The sequence below is a fragment of the Lichenostomus cassidix genome, chromosome 1, assembly GCF_008360975.1.
Source record: "Lichenostomus cassidix isolate B80296 chromosome 1, HeHo_3.0, whole genome shotgun sequence".
Classification (NCBI taxonomy): Eukaryota; Metazoa; Chordata; class Aves; order Passeriformes; family Meliphagidae; genus Lichenostomus; species Lichenostomus cassidix.
In genome coordinates this window covers 29501288-29518400 of record NC_139479.1, presented here as the reverse complement: position 1 = coordinate 29518400, position 17113 = coordinate 29501288, and the positions used below count along the sequence as shown (strand labels likewise).

General features: G+C 42.1%; 1 protein-coding gene across 2 annotated transcripts in view; it reads right to left on the bottom strand.

The window, feature by feature from the left end:
* Positions 1-17113, bottom strand: part of TBC1D8 (TBC1 domain family member 8) — a 50655-nt gene that overhangs the window by 1519 nt on the left and 32023 nt on the right. For both annotated transcript variants that reach the window (XM_085054700.1, XM_085054709.1), the window contains exons 6-19: positions 15981-16188; positions 14627-14821; positions 13195-13377; positions 12662-12812; positions 11412-11626; positions 10503-10620; positions 6112-6397; positions 5510-5639; positions 5126-5224; positions 4528-4596; positions 2916-3156; positions 1618-1683; positions 923-1012; positions 660-760 (exon numbers count right to left, since the gene is read on the bottom strand). In XM_085054700.1, coding sequence (XP_084910826.1) covers positions 660-760; positions 923-1012; positions 1618-1683; positions 2916-3156; positions 4528-4596; positions 5126-5224; positions 5510-5639; positions 6112-6397; positions 10503-10620; positions 11412-11626; positions 12662-12812; positions 13195-13377; positions 14627-14821; positions 15981-16188 — 2152 coding nt within the window. The remainder of the gene's footprint in view (positions 1-659; positions 761-922; positions 1013-1617; positions 1684-2915; positions 3157-4527; positions 4597-5125; positions 5225-5509; positions 5640-6111; positions 6398-10502; positions 10621-11411; positions 11627-12661; positions 12813-13194; positions 13378-14626; positions 14822-15980; positions 16189-17113) is intronic.

Genomic DNA, 17113 nt, shown 5'->3' with positions numbered 1-17113 from the left:
TGCAGAGCTTACGGGTTAGGTACATGCCACCCATCTAAAACTTTATTTAGCAATATGAGCATAGAAGGGATTCTGGGGGCAGTGCCATCTTTCTTTGCATGTCTATACATTTGTTTTATTGATAGGGGGCTCTTTTCCCTCCAGTAGATTTCCTTTTGCCAACAACACAGCTGCTGGCATTAGAAACAGATGGTAAGATCGTGACAGCCATCAGCTGTTTTCCTGCAGTTCTAGTCAGTGTTTGGTTTAAGACGTGGCAAGTTCCAGGTGGTGGTGGACTAAGAAGTTACTGGTTTGGTGCAGAGGAGATACAGGAATATGGAACCACAACATGCATTCCTGGGAATTCTTTGGCTTAGGAGGAGGAGGGCTTTTTCTAGACTGCATAAAGCTGTTTGCTTGCATGTTCTGCAGCAGGTGAGGGTGAATCTGAAATTCTAATCACCAGCCAGTCTGAGCAGAGGGAGCTGCTAGGAAGGTAGCTGAAAGTATTTTTAAACACCTCCCTGGATCAGAGGATCCCAATCCTCGATGCCCGAGGGACTGAATCTAAGTTCAGGTTGAAGTCACACATTATGAGAAAGAGCCAAACTGTTGTATTCGGTCATTTCATTTTAAGTACATCTTTAAAAACAGAGTACAGCCTCTAAGGTACATACCTGGCTCATTTTTGGCAATTCCTTTTCAGTTTTAGTATCCTTTTCTTTGGCTAGATCCTTCAGCATCTGCTTCAACTGCTTTTGGTAATCGACTGTATCACCTTTTTTTGAGCAGACATAAAAAGGAGAATTCATTTTCAAGTCACTGGAGTAAATCTACATTTCAAAATAAACCCCAGAGAGCAGAGATAATATGGTAGGATCACAAGTGGAAAGTCTGTTATCTCATATGCACATGCATTAGAGAACCATTCTGGACATACCTTTTGACTTTCCAATGACCAGTGGTCTTGATGTTGACAGCAAAGGATTCTTTAATGGTGACTGGCTGTCTCGTTCATTTTCTGTGAGAGCTATCAAAAAAATGTGACAAATTTAATCCTTTGAATTCTGCATGATGATTATTTGTTTTTCTAAATTTTACATATTTGAAGAAAGCACAGTAATCATGCAAAGATGTTTTGTAAATACTTTCAGGTACCTCATTAAATCATACTGTAAAATTATGTTACTGTAAGACTGGTGGTGTAATTGGAAGCTTGCCAAAAACTGCACATTTAATTAAAAACTTTGCACAGAGAAACTACCACAGAACTTTTTCACCTAATCAAAACTGGATCAAGATATATAAGATGTCTACTGTACATGGACTACAAGCCATTCAAAAACATTAATTCGCATTCTGTCTGGAAGTAACCATATAATGGGCTGCAAAAGGGCTCTGAATATAGCAGATGTGTGAGCTTTGACATTGTGATCTATACATTTCATCCCAAAAGGTTCAATTTGTAATTAATGGAGTAATTTGTAAAACGCAGTGAGCGTAACTACAAATGCACATCCTATATGCTCCCAGTTCGAAGGAAGCAAGATGGGGTTCTTCATTCAGCAGCTTTTTACCAAAAGCAAGAGATTTTTTTTGGAAACTGAGATAATAATTCCTTTTCAGATTTCTTACCTGGTGGGATATGCAGCTTATATAGTAACTTTATCTTTTCATTCATTTCGCCATTATACATAACATCTGCAAGGAAAAAAAAAACAGAAGGAAGTGAACCCAGAGCATTTACTTCCACAGTTTAAAATAAATCAGGCATCTCTCCTGTGCACAAAGGATAATTGTTTACATGGACAATAAACATACAGTCAGTGTATTACTTTAAGTTGTGCCTGTCAGTGAGAAACAGCAGGTGACATCCATCTGTTTTGGTCTTTGTTCTTGTAGACTGGGAGCACCTAGCCCTGTGGAGCTTCAGCATCATTTAAAACTATCAAGGAGGATGGCAGGGAATCTACTAAACGCTAGATTTAGTTTGCTGCCACAGATTTACAGAAATGTGAGAGGGGAGAGACAGATACCTGGTGACATCATATTCTTAGTATTTCCCTCCTTCAGCCCTTACTGCTGTTCTGTAGAGAAAGCCCAAATGAGATAACTATTTCACATATAATATAATTCACATTTTCAATGACCAGTAAAAATTAGATTCTAAACCTTCAAATGCACTCAAATACTGGGGAGAACTTGTAAGTTGTATCCTTCTAAGAATCAAAATTAAATTAAAAAGAGAATAGTAAGTGCCTTAGTGTTCACATTAAAAAAAAATCTAAAAATAGTAAGTGGCAAGAATACAAAATCACAGATTTTTACTGAAGCTTTGAACATTGATTCAGTTTTTTCCTCTTGTGGTCAAGCGACAGTTGAGATATGACACTTTCTCTTCAGCCAGGTTTTGGACATGCAGTCTCACCTATTAGGACAGCTGGTGGCCTCAAGACCAACCCTAGCACAGCCCTCAGTCACTGCTGGCCAGACTTTTTGTTCTGCTTACTGCCAACATGTAAGGCAGGCAGCAGGCAGCTGTGTAAGGCTAAGTCTTCAAGAAGCAGTTTCAAAGAGGTACACTGAGATTTCAGAGGTATACTCAGAGCAACAACTGGGTAGAGAGGATTGCCTAGCATCCTGTGCAGACCCAAGTGTAATTTTTAATTCATACAAGATTTGCAATAAAATTACTTTTGTCTGAGAAATCAAATGTTACAATACAATATTCCATCATGTCCCTAGGTTGTCTTTTAATCAAATCGACTTCAGGTGATTAGGACACAAAAAAATCAGTAAAAGTCACTGATAAGGTCAACTGCAAGTCCTAGAAACCATCGTCCCCTTCCAGTTACAAGGCATTTTAACACTGCTGTTTCCCCCACATGCCAACCCCCGCTCTGCCCCCCGGCCAGCCCGCAGTGAGCTGGTACCCAAGCAGCTGGCAAGCCCCTTGAACTCGATGAGCCTGTCCATGTTCTCATCCAGGAGGCGGAAGGTCCTGTGGGCGAGGAGGTCAGTGTGCTCCCCGCAGGTCCAGGGCGAGAGCAGCCTGTAGAGGCTGGCGAACTGCTGGGCGTCGATGCGGTACTGCTCGGCGTACGGCCGGCTGGGGTCGTGGCGCTCCGACACCGCGCTCGTCGTTTCCCAGTAGCACCTTATCAGATGTTCCCTCTAGGAGAAATGGGAGACACGAGAGCAGTTGTTGCAGGGTGCAGCAGGACAGAGCACAACCAACAGAGAAAGGCATTCATATCAAACTATGCTGTAACGTGCTCGAAATTTGCTCTGTGCACGTTGTCATAGCGATACCAAGGCCATTCCTGTGTGAAAAAGCAAATCTATCATCAGAGTGGCGAGCCACTCTCACAATTTCCAATGGATAGTCAATACATATGAAGGGAGACTGGGCAGATTCTTGACAAAAATTCACTGTGGGCTACTGAAACTCCATTTAACCACATCTGATCCAGGATGTCCCTTACCAGCCAAAGGTACAAAAACTTCAGAGTAAGCATAGGCTTGACATGCTCATTTATTCTCTCTCAGATCTTTCCATTTGGATTCTGTAGCTATTAGTCTTCCCTGAGGGACACGCAAAACAAAGACTCCTAAAAAAGCAAGCTGTCCCTGAGGGAGCAAGGGAAATAACAAAAAACAAACCACTAACAAAAAGTGAAATAGGGGAGCGAGCTAGTCAAAGGTCAAAGCCAGCAGAGAGGAGCAGGAGGGAAGCACTGAAGAACAAGCCCCAGCAGCATCATCTTACAACCACTAATGGAGACAGGATATAGCTGTTCTTGGCGACAGAGCTGTGTAACACTAACAACATATCACAGTTATATTCTCAATATTTATGGCTATGGACAATACACAGAAGAAATGGTCCATTAAGGGAAATAATTACAAGCTTGGACCTCTAAATCAAGTATAGTTGTATAAGCTTAGATGTCCCTGCCTCCAATTTTATTGTAAGTTTTGTCAAATACCAGCTTGACAGAAAGGAACTGAAAGAGCTTTTAGTAAAAAACAAAACAAAACAAACAAAACCAAAACAAACAAAAAAACCCGAAAAAAACAAAAAAAAAAACCCAAAACCAAAAAAACCTCCCAACTATTAGAAAATTGGGACCAAATGGCAAGGACACAAGGTTGCAGAGTTTCTCCCCCATGGAAAAGAGAGTCTGCCCTTAAAGAGCATTAAGAGAACGGGATTTAAAAGCACAGCCAAGCTACCAGTGAGTAGAGCTACATATTATTTAATTTATCCTGCATGTGAAAGTTAACAGAACCTAACTTGTCAGGGACCATTTCCAAGCTGAAAGTTAGAAGGGAAACTGCAGCAGTTCTCTGAAAAATCAGTACATTACTATTCCTCTTTAGCTAATGTGCAACCACAGAAAGGAAAAAATGGCAAGATCCCACCCAAAGAGCACAGCCCAGGCAGGGGATGGGAGGTCAGGGCTGCACTGCAAAGCAACAGCTGGAAGTTACATCTAAAAAAGCCTCAATGAGGTGCATTCCCTGCTTTTCAGGGAGACCAACCTTGAACAAGTCATACAGTTCCTCTAAATCTTCAGGAAGAATTGAAACATCTGGGATGACAACTCGGAGCTTAAAAAGAAAGAAAATCATGTTAGTGCCATCACTGACATGGGCAGACCCACGAGCTGTACTTACGTAGTACAGCTGAAAACCGCAGTACTAAAAAATCTTTGCAGTGTTTCCCCCTTCTTTAGGTTCACCAGTTGGACAGGTCCATGAAAAGAGAAATCCCCCAAGGGCTATTAGAAACAAAGACAGGAAGTCCCTAAGCTACAGGTCACAGAGGGCAGGGAAGCATTGCATGGTGCTGTCTCTCCTCACACTCTTCCCCAGGCATCTGCCGAGGGCTGGCCACAGTCACAGACAAGGTGCTGGGCTGGATTGTCCTGCAGTTGTTCGTAACTTTAAAGCCACCCTAAAATATAATGCACGTGGCTGCAAAAGAAAAACCATTAGCATCCCAGGAAAGAGCTTTTTGCAGAGTCAGCGATGATTTTTCCCTGTTTCAAGACCCGACGGCACCTTTTTAAAAACTAAACCCATGTGCCTCCAGAGAAGCAATTATGAGCTACCTTAGTCAAAATAATCCCCTGCTCACCACATTTTGCTTGGTTGTATCTTCGTGGCTCTGCAGGACACGGATTCGGTGTTTGTAGCGCATGTGCTCTATCTGTTCCACAGAGTGGTCTCCAAACTTCTGTGAGAGAGGAACAGAAGTTTATTATTTGTGTCATATTTTATGATATTTGTGTTTTTCATTAATTAGAAATACAGCTTTTAAAGTACAGTGAGACCTTGAAGAAAAAGCATACCCAGTCTCTAACTGATCTAGGTATTCATATTACACCTAGTTTTGTGCATGTGAGCGCTTTAGACAAAGAATCTGTAAACATGTGCATTAACTTTCAAAGCATCCAAGCTGAATTTAACCTCCTTGAAAATTCTAACTTAACTGACGCATAGATATAGGGAATTATTTTACCTCATAGGAGTCATGAATCAGGTTTGCTATTTCAGTCACTGGAGAGGGTTCCTGGTCATCACTGAAGAATGCATGGTGATTACCAATAGGTGGCAGAGGGCTTTCCTCATTTTTGACATGCTCTAAAAATCTGGAGGAAATATATAAGAACACAGATCCCATTGCACTGTGCTTTTCTCAATTCAAATAAGCAAATAATGCTCATGGCTCAGACTTAGAAATAACCTGGGTTTTGGGCAATCTAAACTTTTCAAAAATGCCTTTGTGATTACTCATCTGAGGAATAGCAAGCCAGCCAAATGTCTAAATGCTGCCCAAGGAAGAAAACTTCTGTCTCCTTGAAGTCTGGAGCAGGAAGCCCGTCAGTCTAGGGAAGGCACGAAGAGCAGCAGTAAATATTGCACATTGACGCAGGCGATGCATGTCTCGGCTCTGCCAGGAAATTTCACAGGACATCTCGTCCAATGTACAAAACCCATTGTTTAAACTGCGAAAGCAGCAGCAGCAGGGTGACACAGAGGGTCCCTGGTGCCTACCGAGCAACGCCTTTGTTTAAGGGCAGAGCAGCCTGCAGTGGAAGGAGAACTCCTGTGCGGCCATACCTGCTCAGGATCATCAGGGCCTGCCCATCATCCTTGCTGTTACACAGATCCACAGCGTTGGCTTCCAGTATGGCCAAGCCCAGCTGGAAAATGGCTTTGATGCCATCATAGAAGAAGCAGTCCACAACATTCACAGCACTTTCCAGGGGCATGATGCTGAGGAAAAGGGTAAGGAACCAGGAAAGAGAGATGGAAGCTAGGGCTGTCAGATCCTTCATATGTTCAGCCAGTTCTGGAAGCTGCTCTTTTATAAGCTCTTCAAACACTGATTGGTCTACCTGAGCACCTACAAGTCATAAAGGAATAGTATTAGCCAGGACTGACACAGGAAAAAGTATTTTTAAAACTAATCATTGCTGTCAACTACTAACTGCAAAACTTTCCTAAAATTAAAACTGGCAAGATGCACACACATCTCCAATGAAAAATGCCATTATCCTCCTGCTGTGATCTCAGCCCAGCCCTTGTGTCTGTAATCCTTACTGTACAAATTTCTGCAAAAAGTGTGTTAATTCTCCTAGGTGCCTTTAGGGTGCAATGAAATAGCAATAGCAGCAGCTGTTGGTTTTGGCCACAAGAGCACATAATAATTAAGTGCTAATTAAAAGCAATCTTAAAGCATTTTACTGTTCCACTTGGGATATATGCTGTAAAAATAAGACAATACACACTCCTCTCCAATGTATGTACTCAAGCAAGTGGGCAGCAAAGATTTTGCTCTAAGTGAGAAAATATAAGATGGAAATCCAGATGTGACTACACACATCAAGCAGGAAGAATAATATTTACATCTTAAGTACATGCACAGATACAAATACATACTTACAAGCATACATACCTACACATAAAGAACAAAAGATTTCTGCAATGCCCAGATAAAAGATTTCCTAACTGTCCCAGCCAGTCTTTCCAAAAGGAGCAGATCTGGGCTCTGGTTTAGCTACTAGCTCAGTTCTGCTTGGTTAGCAACTATTATAGAATCGATATAGTTTCTTCTCACTGAAGTGGACTGTGTCTACAAACCAAATCTGCCACACAAGGGCACTGACCAAAGACACTATGAATTAAAAATATTCCTGAATACAAAATGCAGTTAGCTTTTCAATTATTTTGTCTTTCAAATTATTTCATTTCTTTCTTATAGTCCATATTCTGCTAATATCAGGAGACATTTTTAATTGCTGAGACATATATATCCCCATCACTCAGAACTTCTGTAGTCCAAAAGAAGAAGACAACCTGGACAATTTGTGGCAGAGAGCCAGCATCTTTTGGCTTTGCATCCAAATAACTGCGGAAAAAAAATAGCTATGACATTTCTCTGTCTTAGAACCTTTCACATTAAGCCACAAGGAGCTTCTGCTGGTAACTGAACAAACATTACAGCACCACAAATCAAAAATAAAAGCCCCTGGACATGTAAAAAGCTTTTGAGAAACACATCAAGCATGATGCTTTGAAGAAAAAGCCTTCCATAAGATCGAAGAAAACAGAGGAGGAAAACAGACTGGAGTTACTCAACAGCGGGCAATTTTTGTTTGCATTTTTTTAATAAGCTTTTAATGCAAACAATTTAATAGCCATGGTTAACACAGACACAAAAAACAGAGCTGGTTTTAGAGGTATTTGAAGGAAGCCAGAGACAGATAGGCAAGACATATAAATAGATCATTCCAGATTCAGAGACAGCACTGGCAAAACCAGAGATTTAAAAGGAACATGCAATGCTGCCCAGATCTTTCACAGATGTTCTTATAATAAGTGTTGACACTGTAGATGAAAGTCAAGCAGATGTATTCAAACGGACTTTTCTGTCCATATTTTCATTTCATTTCCCAGAAAATGTGAAATCTGAGCAACTGAATCTGTATTACAGCATAGACCATGACAAGATAGGAAAATACCAGGGCATCTATTTGAAAAATTATGACCTGAGATGCAAGATAAATGACATCTTCCAGACTGAAAAGGCAAATCAGAGAAATTAAATAAGGTTTTCAGTGTTTCAAGAATTACAGTTTCAAGATGATGACACTCCATTAGGTAAAGTGGGGTAAGATGGCCTGCTGGTTTATAGAGGGGATGGAAAAGTCATGGTAACTGAGAACAGGATATGCCTGACCCTTGCCACCACTCTTGACCCAAATACAGCTTGTTTCTATCCTGCAGCTGTATGCCTATAATTTCCTCTATGCATTGCAAAAAGGAGAAGGAGAGAGGGAATTCCTGAAGGAGGAATTTTCCCATTTGCAAGCAGGCTTTTCCCATTTGCAAGCAGTGAAATAATGAAAAAGCTTGTGAAAGGACAGAGGAGTCATAGCTGGCAAGGCTGAAGGAGGGAGATGCTCGTGGGATGAAAGTAAAAAGGTTGAGAAGGACTGAATTGCCTAAGTTTTGAAAGCAAAAATTATAACTAAATAAACACACATATAAATAAATACAAGATTTTGAAAGTCATAAAGAAAATGTCTGAGACAAAATGGAGCTAAGAAGGCCTGTTATAACCAAGGTCATTAATTCAGTAGCTGTTTTGACTGTAGAGATTACTGGCTGACACTGAAGAGGAAAAGCACAGTGACGGGTAGCAAGGTCAGAGATCACCAAAGTTATAGAGAGATCAAAATTTGGACAACAGTGTTGGCAGGGCAGACAAAGAGGAAAAGTTGGGTCTTGGAAGTGTTATGCAGGAAGAAACAATACAAAGTTTAGACAAGAGCTAGCTGCAAATTAAAAAAAGAAGGTCAACTGAAATGCAGAGCCAAGAACACTAACTCAAGCAACAGGAACCAGAGGAGGGGCAGGGTGCAGAAGATCAGTACAACCAATTTGGGCATGTTAAGTTCTAGGATAAAGCAGAGCTGTAGAAATAAGTGCTCAGTGAAGCAACCGTGCTGCAAAACTGCACCAGTGTCGCTCAGCCAGGGAGAGGGGGGCAACTTCCAAGCTGAAGCTCCTGGCTCTTCACACTGTGGTGAGCCATGGCAGTAGAGAGAAACAATACTCTTTCCTTGGGGTACAGAGGGCAGGAAAACAGAGAAACAGGACAATCACAACTCTCAGCACTTAAACTGTGTAAGCTGTAGCCGTGGCAAATGACAGGCAAGATACAAATCCCAAATTAAGTACAACTCAAGACAGGGATATGGCCAAGTGAGACAACTCATTAGGTTGGGTGGAGAAAGCTACTTAAGGGCAATAACCCAGCAAGCATCAAAGTTATGAGTAACCCAAAGCGTGCTGATGATATCTAGAAATGCACAAGTAAGATAAAGCTGTGTTCCTCCTTTAATCAAGGAAGCAGACAGACAAACATGGAAGTCAGTTATCAAAATAGCAGTTTAAAGTAATGTTTGGAGACAAGAAGAAAAATTCTGACAAGTGGGACAATTACAATGCCCAGTCCACTAGCTGAAAACACCAATAGCATTCAAAGCACCACAAAACATGCTAAGCATCCAGCTAACTATGGAATAGCTCAGCTTTAACTTACCTTCTTGCCAGTTCAGTGGTAAGACAGAAACTGTGCAGTGACACAGTGTCAGGGGGGAGCTATGACAACCCCATCCTTCAAGGAAAGGACTGGAAATCTTCTCAGGTGTCTCCTTCCACCCCTAGGCAGCACAAAAGTGCCCAGACCATTTCTATCTCCCAGAACCACTATTGCCAGGGATTTCCTCCTATTCTCCACCTCTTCACATGTGACCCTGGTCCCTCCGTTTGCCACAGCGATGGCGTGACAGCAGATGCTGTAGCTAAGGACTAAGGTTAGCATTTCTGTAAGGGATGGAAGTGACTGCAAAGAACAAATACGGCTCAGCCCCCTCTCTTTCTGTGCATTAGGCAGTTTGCACAACAATTTTAAAAATAATTGCACTATATAGGAGACACAGCACACAGAGTGCACAGCACGTTCTGCAGAGGCACTTGTTTCAGCCCACATTACAAAGGGCTAGTGTAGATGCAAGCCTGCATTGCTCCAGCAGCCAGGCAATTCAGACAGGTCGGATGACAAATAGCTGCCCTAGCAGATCTTTCCTAGGTTCATCTTAAACAGCTCGAGTCTCTAACGCTGAACACTCCTAGCCAAGACCCACAAGCTCTTCTATTTACACAACAAGCAGAAGTGTCACCACCTTCTGACCAACAGGAAAGAAAAAAATACAAACTGTAAAGTTGAGCATATATTTATAGAGCTTGCAGCTCAAACCCTTCAGACCAAAACCAGCCCTGGCTGCACTCTGGGCAGCCACCGCTGCTGTCTCTGAGTACCACACAAGTAGACAGAGCTCCTCATCCATGGGATCTGGACCCAGCTGACCCCGAGCATTTATCCACCCCTGTGCCATATGGCTGCCCTTTCCCAGTCTGAAACAAGAAGGACACGAGCTCACCTATCACTCGGTGGTTGAAGTAATCCGGCAGCATTCGCTCACACACAGCAACCAGCAGCCAAAAGGCTTCTTCCTCTTTGGCATACAACAGCAACACGGAGGTCAAAATATTCATAGACTTACAAGGGCAAAGAAGAAAATGGGATTTGTTAGTGACAGCAAATCCTACTGAAAAAAGTTCAATAGTGGCTATTTTTATAGAAAGAAAAGTAGCCTAACATGATGTGAAGAACTAAAAAAAAAAAAAAAAACCAGCAAGAAAAAGAGATAATAGACAGCAAATACATAATTGCGACCTAAAGGCTTAACAGGTTTTTCAAGCTTATGTATAATGTTTTTCATAAGAGCAATAGGAAACAATGGAGAAAAGCACAGTACTGAAGTCTGCGAGATGTTTTGGGGCTGCTTTCACTGCCTCTATTCCAGTATTAGGACCAGTCTGATGTTAATCAGAATTCAGGGACCTGGCCAGCTAGACAAAGTACTTTCATCATTTATCATCAGTTTTGGAAGAAAGTGCCAGACACATTCATTAAACCTCTGCCCCAGTGCACTACATAAATCTCATCTGTGCAGGCCAGTTTGCCCTGCGCTGTTTCCAAGTATTGTCCAAGAAATGCGCTTTTGAACAAATAGAAGCATTAGAAACAATTTTTCTCCTCCTGTAATTCTAAATGCATTTTGCAAAATGCTGAAGGAATATTATTGTCAGGACAGAGCTGTTTGGTGAGCCTCTATACTTGTTTTCTGAGGAAAAATTACATTTAATATCTAAAAGTATGTATTTTTCCTAACTAAAAGGACATTATTTATCAAAAGTTCCACTAAAAGCACTCTTACAAGAATAACAGAGAGTGGGAAGAAGGTGAAGAAAAATCAGGGGCCATTACACTGCTGGGAATTTCTCACCTGGCAGTATCCTATTTTGGGGTTCCTGTGTGCATAAGCTGTGAGCACCCTCCTCAGGGCCGCTATCCCTGTCTCGCTCTGGAAGGCTGGGTGCTCAGGCAGTGAGCGGTGCAGGTCACGCTCAATCTCCTCTGTTGCCATACAGCACTTGCCCATGGATGCCTCCACCAAATGTACGTAGTACCCAGGATGCAAGGCAAGGTCTGTCTCAGCGTCTGAAGGCAGCAGGAAGGGAGAAACAGGAAGATGGGAGTGGATAAGGACAATGTTGCAGTAATTGCTGCTCAAAAGGGTATAAGCAAGATGGTTTCTCCCAAGGTCTGTGAATACCCAGACCTAAAAGAGAAAGTCCTAGCAGAATACATGTCTTGCAAACAAAATGAGTATTAGCAAAGCTTACATGACACTATATCATCTGAAACATCTTCATTGAGCAAAAGATATCTCCAGCCGAAAGTATTCATTTGCGTTGGAAGGGACCTTGAAGATCATCTCATTCCAACCCCCTATGGTGTGGCCAGGGACACCTTCCACAAGACCAGGTTGCTCAAACCCTCATCCAGCCTGGCTTTGAACACTTCCAGGGATGGGGCATCTACAGCTTCTCCAGGAAACCCCTTTCAAGTGCCTCACCACCCACATGTGTTACTTGGAGAACTGTACTCAGTACTGTTCACATCCTTCAAGGAGAAAACACTCCACATTTACACATGTCTGAATATGCCATATATTGGATTAAGGACTAAACTTGAGGTCATATTGTAGGCACATTCTGCCTCTGCCAGATCTGTCAATGAAATAAGTTGTTTTTTCCATCTCCAGTTTCTGTAAGCCATGCCAACATTCAGCAAGAAGCAGGAGCAGGTCTGCCGACTTTGAGATGTCATTATTTTGCAGTAATCTGATTTGTCTAGGGCTACCTCACTATTTATGCTACAATCTAATTGCTGCTTGAAGATGAACATTGTTTTATGAAAACACGATGCTAATTTTAAATTACATAGATTACAAAGATATTATTTTGGTTCTTCTGCACATCATATGATATCATCGTGAGACAAAACTTTTACAGATCTACCTGGGTACTTCCTTGCATATATTTGTTCAGTTCAGATCATCTCTCTTCTTTAACTAGTATTAAAGGTTCCATGCAAAGGACATTTAATTGCCCTTGGTAGATTTCTTGCCCAAATATTTTGCCATGTCCAGAATCAGATGATGCCTACAGCCAACATTTCTAACATGCCCACCTGAGAAAAGCAGCCACAGTTTGCCTCTTAAGGATTCAGGAATTCCCATAGCGACAAGTTTTCTGATTTTCTCTGTGCGAAACATACACACAGTCCTGCCATATTCTACAAAATGGTCATCCCACAGGCTCTCTTTGATTTGCTCCCTAGACTGGGAACAAGAAGATATATTTTAAAAGAAAAGACCATGTGCACGTGAGAACTGGTTTAAAAAAGCATTGAATGTATTAGAAATGCCTCAACATATTTCCATTACCAATACAAAGGGGAAGCCTACTCTAAGGACTACAACTTTCCCCACTTTGCATATCCAATTCACTGCAAAGGGAGAAAAATTATAAATATTCACCAGAATGAAATGGCGGGAGAAGGAAAAAACCCAAGCAAATAGAAAAGCTGTTATCCCATATCTAACTTCTCCAACCAATAGAGAGTGCATTTTAATAAAAATGCCTATCTGTTTGAATGTAACCCCAGCCTTTTTAAAAACAAAACGAGACCTAAACCTACAGCTTTCCCCAAATGTTACATACCTTTCCAAAATCAAGGCCTGACATTCCTGACTGATGAAAGTCTGACCTTAGTGCTTCTGCATTGAGCAAGTAACTGTTCTCCTTTCCACATTCACTTCTCTCCTTCCCTTGTGAAGCCTCTGTCTCCAGACATGCAGACTCATCATCCCCCAGCACACACATGGACCCAAAGGCAAGGCTGTTCTGTAATGCAGAATCAAGGTGGTAATGACTGAAAGGGTTAAGAACTACATCCTCAGCTGTCCTCAAGACACAGAGCTAGGTCACCCTTCACCTTTTGCATCAAAACCTTTAACACCTTTTAGGAGGAAAGGTCTTACTCAAGACTTTATAAAATCATCATTCATTTGCAGGTCAGAAAAAGGGCTGTTATCTTAAACCAGAAGTTGTTAGCCAATTCTAAGTGTCCTTGATGACAAGCTACCAAACAGTCTTCTACTGTTAGGATTTGAAAGACAAAATCACAGAGCAATTTAGGTTGGAGAGAGCCATCTTTTTCAACCCCGTACTTAAAGCAGGAGCCCGCAGACCTGGCTGCAGGGGTCTGTGCCCAGTCAAGTTGAATAGCTCCAAGAAAGCAGAGTGCACAGCCTCTCTGGGCAGCCTGGTTCAGTTCTGCCCACCCATGGGAGGAAATATCTCTTTTTATCTATTTGGATTTTTCCTTGCCGCATGTTGAGGCTGTGGTTGCTCGCCCTTCAACTGGCATATCTAAGAAGAGTCTGCCTCTATCTTACCACTATCTAGTGGAAGACTGGCTGAGGAAGCCCTGCTCCCTCCACCTCACCTTATAAAGCATGTGCTCCAGCCCCCGACCATCTTGTAGCCCTCCACTAGACTTACGCCAATTTATCAATGCTTTGCTTGTGTAGTGGAGCAGAGTCAAAACTGTACTCCTGATCAGCTTCAGAAGTTCGGAATAAAAGGGAACAGTAACATTCCATGACCTCCTAGTTACAATCCTGCTAGTGCAACCCGACATGGGGTTGTCCTTCTGCAAGGTAAGAGCACAATGCTGACTTATGAGCTCGCCTTGTGCACTGTGACTCCTCCACCTTTTCCACATGGCTGTTCTCTAGCCAGCCAGACCCCAGCCTCTCCTGCCACAGTCAGTCCCCAGCCTCTCCTGGGCTTACTTTGCCAGGTTTCACATTCCCTTTTGTTGAACTTTGTGAGGTCTCTATCAGACCACTACTCCAGTCTGCTGAGGCCTCTTTGAAGGGCAGGTCAGCTGCCCACAATAGTCCCTGCTCTCCCCAGCGTATCAGTCACAGCTATGCTGTGAGTGTCCTCCATCCCAACCAGGCAGGTCTTTAAAGGTGTCATCAAATAAGCATCGGCTCATGATCAATTCGCGGACCCCCCAAAGAAGGCAGGACATTGGACTAATGGATAAACATATTGAATTAACAATAAAATGAAAGTTCAGTACCTGATTGTTATTTTGCAAGTTGTTGCAGTGCAATGGGTTGCTGGAGTTCACCTCTTTTAGCCTCTGGAGTAAGTTCTCCACCAAAACATCCCGGTCCTTCAGCTCAATGAACTGAAAGGCTGTCTTGCTCCTTATGCTAACAATGATGGGATTAGGGAGAAGGCTTGTGTCCTCCATCTTCTCTATACTGATTACCTTTTCCAGAGACATTACAGAAAATACATTAGGCACCACAGCCACAGAAACATCTTCAAATATACTACATGTACCAAAACGTACAAACACAGCATTTCATATGCATGCTTTAAATGTGGTTATTTATATTGGCTTTCCTTGATCAAACATATCCTACTGTCTGAAGTTCATGGTCTCTTTAGAAGCTCAAAGCAGATACCAACAAGTATCCCAGATGCCTTTTTCTTTTCCCCAAATTATTGTGCATCCCTCTTCTGAACAGCAGATTGAGGGAAAAGATAACAAAGGGGTGTATGATTAAAAAAATTATTTATAAAAGGATCAACTTGATCAAATTCTGGGGGTTGAGGAGGAAATTTACTTTCCAACCTTTGAAGATGGGGTAAAACAGTTGTTTTGCTAATTTAAATTAAGTATACAACACTGTTCTCATATTGTTTTCTCTTTCTGCAACTGTGGAAGGTAAGTTGCTACAGTTAGGATATGATTTGGATGTTACTCTACTATTAGTCAAGGATGAAAGGAAAGCTTTAATTAAGAGATCATAACAGCCTTGTATTCACAGCAGATCCAGCAGGTGTTAGCTGACAGCTTCCTTCTCCTCCTCTACTCCCACCACCTTCCCATGTGCTCTCCCTCCATTTAAATTCATCTCTTGATTTAATGGAAATTTGTCAGCTCATCTTAACATCCCCTCTTTCTCTCTGCCCTACAGCTTTGCAAAATATCCACAGGTTTGTTAGAGGTTGTCTACAGAGGGAGAGCTTGAACACTTGTGTTGATCCCAGGCAAGGATGCTCACATTGCTGGAATGGGTCCAAACTGGTCTCCATCAACATCTGGATGCACATGTTTGTGGAGCTGGGAGGGGAGCCCTGTCCAAGTCTTGGGCCAAGCAGACTCTGCTTTTGCAGTGTTCTGTCCTGCTGCATTACCTGTCCATACTTCACTCAGAGGACAGTGTTTTATCACCCCTATTTTTAGGAGCTCAGGCCCTAATGAGTCCCAGACCAAGCTGTACAACAATCCTGTAGGCAGGGTACACACAAGCACCCTGCTCTTTTTTATCAAACAATACTATGCAGATAAGTCAAATGGCAGTGGAGGCTTAGGGCAGAAAAAGGCAGATATGGACCCAAAATGAAACAAACAACTCTACCTCTCTAAGTGGGATGATAACAGTGCAGCAGCCATTTTCTTTGCTGGCAAAACAGATATAACTGTCTGAAGTATACATCCTCCCCGCTGTGTGACAGCGACTGAACGGTGTCCAGAGAGAACAGTCCACAACTTCGTGCAGCTTCTCCTTCCTGGGCAATCTGAAGAAGGCCCGAAAGAATTCATTCTGTGCTCTGGCTTCAAGATCCCTTAAGAAAAAGCAGCAAGAACAAATCACAAGATTCCAAAAGCCAGGACATACAGTGTGAGGTTCACTTTTCTTGTTGGCCTCACCAAGAGCAAGGAACACAGAATAAAAACACTGTGCACAGCAATCTGCAGTGCCTATGTGAACAGAGCACTAAATGACCAACTTTGAAATACATTAAAAGAAAAACATTATCAATAATTGCTTGTTTAACAACAAGGTCAAAAGCAACTAGTATAATAACTAGGAAGGGAAAGGACACTGATCTGAATCGCCTGTTTTGCTGGTTTGGGAGGGGGGTGTTTAATTATTATTTAACCGTGGATTTTCTATGGCTGCTGTGTGACTTTACAAACTCGAAGAGCTACAAATTTCAGTGCCCAGGAGATAACTAAATCTTTCATCTGATGAACATATATTGAGCAATGGAGATTAGCTTAATGTTCCTTGTTTTCCTTCACAGCAGCATTACCAACATCACCCCAGGGACTTGTACCTGCACCCAAAAGTAATGCATTTGCTCAATTAGTACTTCCAAAGTGGTCAGTAACAGAAGTGTTAATGAGGGTGGCATTTACATGATGGAATCCTTGACTTGCACAGGTACCAGCCTCTGAGAGCCCTCAGAACAGTTTCAAAATGCAAAACCGTTTCAGATCACTTACAGATTCATATGGGAATAACAGCACCAGCCACATTCAGTTTGAACTTGGCTTCCTTCCAGCCACCCATCCACATTTATGTGGAGAGAAAAGTTTAAATGAATGAAACTTTCATTACTGAAGCATGGTTATACAGACTTGGCTTTGGGGACTTATTTTTCTTCTCCTTTCTTAATGAAGAAGCCTGCAGTGATTTAGAGAACGATGCAATTACATTATAAACAGGCCATGGCTATTAGCTCACCAACAGCAGCTCCAGAAACA